This window comes from Acanthisitta chloris, unplaced genomic scaffold (assembly GCF_000695815.1).
Source record: "Acanthisitta chloris isolate BGI_N310 unplaced genomic scaffold, ASM69581v1 scaffold501, whole genome shotgun sequence".
NCBI classification, from domain to species: Eukaryota; Metazoa; Chordata; class Aves; order Passeriformes; family Acanthisittidae; genus Acanthisitta; species Acanthisitta chloris.
In genome coordinates, this window is record NW_008654114.1 from 2,328 (window position 1) to 9,674 (window position 7,347).

General features: G+C 48.6%; 1 protein-coding gene across 1 annotated transcript in view; it reads right to left on the reverse strand.

Annotated features, from left to right (window-relative positions):
• Window positions 1–375: 375 nt before the first annotated feature.
• The window catches only part of LOC103810419 (neurofibromin-like), a gene marked incomplete at its 3' end in the record, with an annotated part of 14,451 nt that continues 7,479 nt past the window's right edge, over window positions 376–7,347 (reverse strand). Inside the window, 11 exon segments of the mRNA XM_009083317.1 lie at window positions 376–592; window positions 705–751; window positions 1,545–1,687; window positions 1,843–1,943; window positions 2,406–2,533; window positions 3,185–3,307; window positions 4,193–4,350; window positions 5,130–5,265; window positions 5,782–5,913; window positions 6,444–6,570; window positions 7,108–7,248. Of these exon segments, the coding sequence (XP_009081565.1) occupies window positions 376–592; window positions 705–751; window positions 1,545–1,687; window positions 1,843–1,943; window positions 2,406–2,533; window positions 3,185–3,307; window positions 4,193–4,350; window positions 5,130–5,265; window positions 5,782–5,913; window positions 6,444–6,570; window positions 7,108–7,248 (1,453 nt within the window).

Here is a 7,347-nt window from a genome sequence, read left to right on the forward strand (position 1 = left end):
ATGTTTGAGCTGGATTAGTTCCTTCCTCTCAGCTTGCAAAGGAACAGGGACCAAAAAGTGGGGCAGAAGGAAGGAGGACACTGACAGAGCAAAATGCTTCTTTCCCTGGCAGAGGGCCCAATCCTGCACCACTGCCTCATCCTTGGAAACAAACTGCTGGAGCTGCCAAGGATGCTGTGCTCTAAATGGAAAGAAGCTGCCCAGAATGTCCTCACTTCCCCACAGGGGAACAGCTCCAAACAGCTCCGTGTGCGTGTGACTCCAGAATGCACCAAAGTTTGATGCATAAACACACCCAAAGAGCCAAGGAGGCTGTTTGGCTCCCACAGCAGGAAATTCCCACACTCCCCACGTGGTCCCAGTGCAGCCACTGACCTGGGGAGTGCTGGGAAGTGGCAAGCGAGGTCATGGAGTTGGAGAGGTTGAGGTTAGCAGTGATGCTGAGCTGGCTCTGCACCGCCGGCGGGTACGGGGATGTGGGGGTCAGGAGAGATTCTTCACTGGCTTCCTCATCAATTCCAGGCAAATACGTGTCAATCAAGGCATCAAGGAACTTCACTATGAGCTCAGCATAGTCTGGGATTTGGGTTTGCTGTGGGAGATGGGAAAACACCGATTGGTTCTTTGCTTTGCGCTTCCCTGTCAGCCTGAGCTTTGCTCCACAGGAAGGCAAAACCCCCCGATGGTGCCAAAGCTGCTCTTACCTTGGAGAAGGGCCCAGCAAACCTCCACAGCCCATTGAACCCGAAACCTGCAATGACAAACAGTGTCACCAAGCAGCCCCAGCTCTCAGCCCATGTGAGACAGCCCCACAGTGCTCCAGCAGAGCTCCGGGACGGACACGGCAATGAGAACTCCTGGATGCAGTGCTAAGTTTGGTCCAAGCCACATGTAACAAAACTGAGGAATTTTAATTTGCATATGAAATCCATAAGCTGTAAAAGCCTCAGGATCTAAGAACTATCACACGAGCAGCTCCTGATCATGTGTTAGAAGGTGAATTGCCCATGTGAATACAGTTTTGAACCTGTGCCAGCATTTAGTTTTCCTCAACTGTTATCTGCTTCCCATGGATCTTCCTGGAAAGGTTTTGATTAAGGACTACAAAAACATATTTAGGTTCTAAGTGTTCCAGCATCACAGTTCAAGTGAGCTCAGGCCCTGAAAACTGAGTATTACTCTATGGAATTTACCAGCAATTAAATCAGCCCCTAATTAATGAGGATAACAAAGCTCATAATCTCTCACCACTATTCCTGCTTTGTATTTCTTTCAGTTGCTTAAAGGAAAAAAAGTCCTGAGGTTCAACTCCTTCTACTCATATAGTGGTGAAATACCTTTAATATTTGGTGCACAACTGCAGCAGTTTTAATATTCACATCAGGAGGATTTTTAGTCTGCAAACTCTTGGTTTTCCTGGGCTGCCTGGGCTGGAGAGGTGCCACAGCACAGTCACTGGCAGCACCAGAGGCTGCCACAAGGAGCATTCCCAGAGCAAACCTGACCTAAAATACAGCAGTTCCTTAGAAAAGGGAAACACTTACTCTGTAGGTAAGAGGTTTGGTACTGGGGTGGAGACTCCTCATGGTAGACAACACTCTGCACAATCCCATGGATTGGATTCAACAGGTTGGGATCCTGGCACAGCGATAGGAGGGTATTGATCTTGGAATCCAATAAATTATGCCTAAAGAGAAGAGAAGTGGCTTATTTTTTGTCATTAAATAAACCTGCAGCTCCCAACTGACTTCAGCATTCAGGTGGGACTGTCACACCTGCAGACTCACAGAGCTGTGTGGGCAGGGCCAGGGCAGAGCTGTTAGGGACAGTCTGGGTACTCACACGACGGGGAAGACCTTGGGGAAGACGACACTGGCCTCGGCTAGGTACTCGTAGAGGATGCGCTGGTCGAACTCATCCGTGGTGTACTTCACTAGGGTGGCCTGGCACAGGGAGAGGCTCTGTTAGCTCACTGCTGCTGCTGCAGGTAAAGGCTTTAGGATTTCTGCCCAGCAGAAAGCAGCACTACACAAGACTCATTTATGTCTGTGCTGGGAAACAATTAAAGCAGTTGGCAACAGCTCCTACTCTGGCAGTGAACTTATCTAGTCGGTTCTGTCACACGTGGGAAACTGAGTCCTGGTTGTAGCTGGGGTGGGAACTGCACTGGTACAGCTGAACAAAGTGCTGTCAGACTGCACCTGTATTACTAGCTGATGACTTTTGAACGGAATTGTGCGGGGATTCCAACAACTTTCACTTCTCTGAAAGTACATAAATAAGCTTTTTTATCACCAACTTATTTTATAGAAGAAATCTGCCTGGAAACTGCAAGGAACACGTTTGCTTCGCTGGGAGATAAAAGGAGAGAGAGAAGAGCAGACAATACACAGAAGAGAGCTTACAAGAACTGTAAGCAGCAGTGCTTGAATTTTGGGGTCAGTCAGAACTTCTTCATCTAGGAGGACGTTTGACTCCGAAACGGAGACCTTCCGGAGGTGCGGGTGCTGCTGCGGTGAGATTCTCTGGGTTTCTGCCAGACAAAAAGAGCAACTCATCCAGAGCAAAACAAACCCAAGGCAAGACAGAATCAGCTCCTGCACAACAGAGCCAGTCGTGCAAACCTCAGAGCTCACCAGCCTCTCCGCTGAGGTCGAAGTGAGGACTGTGCTGACTACCAGAGCACTAGAGCACTATATGGGATGTGTTATCAAATGGCAAACAAAACCCCAATTTCCTCTTCGGTGAAATACAGGCCCAGGGGTGTGAGTACCAAATTCGGGGTCAGGCAGACACAAGAGAAGAACCCTGGTCTTGCATTGCAATTGGGGGTGGGGGCACAGGAAGCAGATGGGGGAGAAGATGAAGAGAGGCATTCGAGGCATCAGGTCACGTTCCATCTCCTGCAGGAATTTGCAGCTGGGGCTTACTCACTGCTCACGAGCCAAATGCTCCTGATTTCACTGCACTTCTGTACGCAGTGCTTGGAGCTGCCCCTGGCCCTGCCATGTCAGCTGAGCAGCTCCAGCTGCAGCCTGGGCCCTGCAGAGCACACTGCCAGCAGAGCTGCTTCTCCCTTACCTTGTGGCCACCTTGGCAAGTGAACACTGAATTTAGGAATAATCCTTTGGATAGCCTTTGTAATCAGTATCATTATTCTTAAAATGTTAGTCCTGTTTCTCACCCATTTCATAATCATTTTCGGCTACTCTCCTCATTTTGGGAGGCGTTGTGATTCCAGATTCCATGTCTTGCCTTTTAGGAGCCTTTGTGTCCGATATCAAATGGTCAAAACTTTTCCTTGTACCTAAAAACAATTTATCAGGCGATTAAAAACGTTACACCTAAAGCCATACTCTAAGCTGCTCTGGTTTTCTGGCCCAGCCACTCCCCTATCTCCCGTGTGCTGACAGGAATCTGGGGCTGCTCTCAGCACTTCAGGGATGGGACAGAAGAAACGATCACACCATGCCGCTCTCCATCGCAGCGTCCAAAGTGCTTCACAGGACACATGAGGGGAACATGCAATTAGTCATGTGGGCATGCTATGGACTCCTGGGCACCACAGCACAGCGAGCTGACATGCCAGAATGTGGTTACTGACAAGGAAGCAGGAACAGGGCTGGAATGAAGGAAATGTCCCTCTCCTTCCACCTGGGTAATGCCAAAGGGCTCCCATGAGTTCTGCAAAGCAACTCAGCTTGTTCCTCTGGTACCAGACTTGGCTTGTGACCACGGCGCACTGAGAAGCCACGAGTCCAAACCAGACTGCCTACAAACATCTGCAGTGCTTTGGGACCATCTCCTCCAGCACAAACCAGAGCACTCCGTGGAGTAGCTGAGCTAAGCATTCCTTGAATTTGCTGGAGAAGGGCTGGTAGCAGAAAACTGGCACTAGGAACCTCCAGAGTCTGGAATACATTTTGTTCCTTCCTTTTCGCCCCATTTTTTCCTCCACTTCAACATGCACATTTTGAGCATCACTCTCACTTCCCCTTCATGACCACAAGAACTGAGTGAGTCCTCCTTAAGTGTTTAGTGTCCTGTCATCTGTGTGTGGCAGGAACTGCACACCCTCCTCTGCACCAGGACTAAGCCCTTCAGGTCAGAACCGACACAAGGATCATTTGTCTCCAGTAACGCTTCCCAGGGTATTCTGCAGACAAATCAACAAATTAGTTATCTTAATAACCTAGAAGCTTTTTAGTGTTGGCTTGTGAAGGCTGCCCCATGTCCAGGCTCATGGACTTGCGCGTGCGAGGGCTGATCTGTCCCGCTGTCGGGTAAGTGGCCACCAGGTGTCTGTCTGACCCCTTGGGTGAGGACCAGGGTTGGTTTTCCTTTAGTGTCCTGCAAGTGCAGAGAAAGGAAATTAAGAAAATCTTTCAAACTGTGCACCTTGAGGCATGAGTTTCCAAGTAGCCAAACTACCCTTCGTTAAACACTTGTGTCCTATCAGGTTCATCTCCCCAAAACACATGTTAACAGTAATTACTTTGCTCGAAAGAATGTCTGAGCTAGTGAAAACAATCAATCTGATGTGAAGAGATAAAAAATAAAGCAATGGAAAGAATATAGGCAAATCAGCCCGGGGCAAGATGAAACATATTCAGCAATCAGCTACTACTACAATGGCAAAACGAGAGATCCTGTGTGAAGTGCTCCCTGTGGAGACACAGGGCCCTGTGGCACTTCCAGGCTGCTTCCTCAGCTGAGCTCTGGCTGCACACAGACAGGCTGAGAGGGCCAAGGTTTCCCAGTGACACAGACCAGGGGTATAAACACACCAGGTGTATAAACTCCAGCCTGGGAGCCCTGCAAAGGCCTAACAAAATCTTCCAAAACACAAATGAGATTAAATTAGGTCTTGTAGAAAGATGTTATTGGAGCAGTTAAACTCTGAAATACTTCTATGGATCTGGAAATTAAATCTGTACAAATTCCATGCCTGAGTGTGACTGCTGCTCACAGTGTAAGCAGCAAACTGGTCAGGGCCCAGGAGCAGCCCAGGGACTCAGCACTGTCACTGGGGCTCAGGTCTCAGCACACCACAGGTCACGTGCAGGTCACTCCCTCAAGGACATAGACATGGCAATTTGGATAACAGATCTGCAAGTGAGACAACCAACCTATAGCTAGTGTCACTGTGATGTATGGGATATGTATCCATAGGAACATTTTCCATTGAAACATCTGTCAGCAAGAGAGACTTCCTATGCTTCAGGCTGCAGCGGCTCCGAACCTCCTCAGAGACTGTCAGCAGAGCTGGAAACCCAAAGAAGCTCAGGTAAGTTTTCCACAGTACAAATGCATTAAAGAGTATAAACAATATCCCATGAATTCCCATTTTTTTGCTGAGTCCAAAGACCACTGAGCTGTACCAACACCTTCTGCAGGCACCAGTGAAAGCAGAGTGTCTAAAAACTGCCATTCCCCACACAGCTACAGGGACAAGAGTCACACACCTGCCCTGACATGGTCACGAGTTCTGTTTCCAGAGCACTGGAAACTGCAGTGCTTTAAGACACACACCTGAGTACTTACACCAAGAAACCTTCAGCCTCCCTGGAGCATTCCCAGAGCTGCAGAGCAGGTGCTGTGTGTGCACAAGCCTTCAGCCCCCAAAGGCCTTCCCTGATGGACCCACCCTGCCCACACTCTTCTTCATCTCCAGGGACAAGTTTCCTTTACACTGGTACACTTTTATCAGTGTAAACCCAAAGGAATTGCCCCAACAACCCACTCCTTTTCAGCCAGCACAGATCTGAAAGGTTCACTTACCTGCCAGGTAAGCCACGCTCTGGGTGTTCACCTCGAACTTGTCACAGTTCCTGTGTTTGTTAACCAGAGCAAGGAGTGTGTGCAAAATCCTCACTGTCCTCGCCACAGTGGTAGGAGAAGGATGCCTGTACCCTAAGAAACAGAATATTCTAATTGGTTTCTGAATCCATACTGATGAAGTATAAACATCTTTAAAATCTGTATAGCTATTTCCCAGCATGTTCTCAGGACACTCCACCCCCAGGGCCAGGAACCACAGTGCTAACAGAAATCACACATTCCAGACTAGCTCTTTCTGTCCCACCCCAAAATCACATCGTTTCAAATGTCTGTGCAGACATGATTCCCACATCAGTCTCCTAGAAGGAGCAGTGAGCCTGAGCAGAGGCAAACAAAGAGACATTCTCGGAGAAGTTAAACACTGCAGTAAATGCAGCTCCACGTCCTGTGACAGCTCAGGATGTGCATCATTAGCATCACAGACCTTTGCAGGACACATATAAAGGAAACCTGGCAAAGTCCTGGAATCAAAGAACATCTAATGCTGTATCTACTCTATAAATCAAGTTAAAATCCCCACCCAGTTCAGCCACTTTATCCTTTGACTTGTTTTTGACTTTGAACCAAGTGTTCACCTAAAGCCACCAGCAATGTGCACTCACCTTTCAGGAGATGTCCCACTAGTGCAAAGTTAAAGTTGGAGTTGAAATTCAGGCCAACAAAGTGATCCATCTGCTTGCAGTGCCACTCGAGGGGTCTCCTGATCTCCATGAACACCTCCTCTGGGCTCTGACCCACAAACAACAGAATGAGAGTTCCTCACTCACAGTTACTCAACAGATCCCAAGTTTGGTTTGTTTTTCAAAGTGCTGGGGTTTTTTTTTAAGTGGCAACACAATTCTTTTATGAGGTTACATGAAAATATCAAACACTCTCAGATCACATCTGGACATTTCTGCTCCAGTTTCAAACAGAGCAATAAGAGCATCATTTCCACACTTAAGTTTTACTGCTGCAAACTTCAGGTTCAGCTGCTTAACGAGTGTCCACGAGGACAAGGCTGGGCTCCCTTTCTGAACAGCTCTAACTCTTTACTTTCCCAACTGAGTCAGAGCTGACAGCTCACCTTGTCATTGAACACCCTCAGGCTGTCCAAGGTGTGCAGGTTCTGCTCCAGCAGTGCTGTACCTGCCGAGTACAAGTTCACTTCATCCAGCTGCAGCACTGCCATGGCCACCCAGAAGAGAGCCTTGTGCATAGGAGAGTCCTGGAGGGAAGAGAAACAGCCACAACTTCACTTTCACGTGGGCTCCTGCGACAGCTCACCTTGTCATTGAACACCCTCAGGCTGTCCAAGGTGTGCAGGTTCTGCTCCAGCAGTGCTGTACCTGCCGAGTACAAGTTCACTTCATCCAGCTGCAGCACTGCCATGGCCACCCAGAAGAGAGCCTTGTGCATAGGAGAGTCCTGGAGGGAAGAGAAACAGCCACAACTTCACTTTCACGTGGGCTCCTGCAGACGAAAGCCAAGCAGAGCTGATGGGAGTGTTTGCAACACTCTCCATTC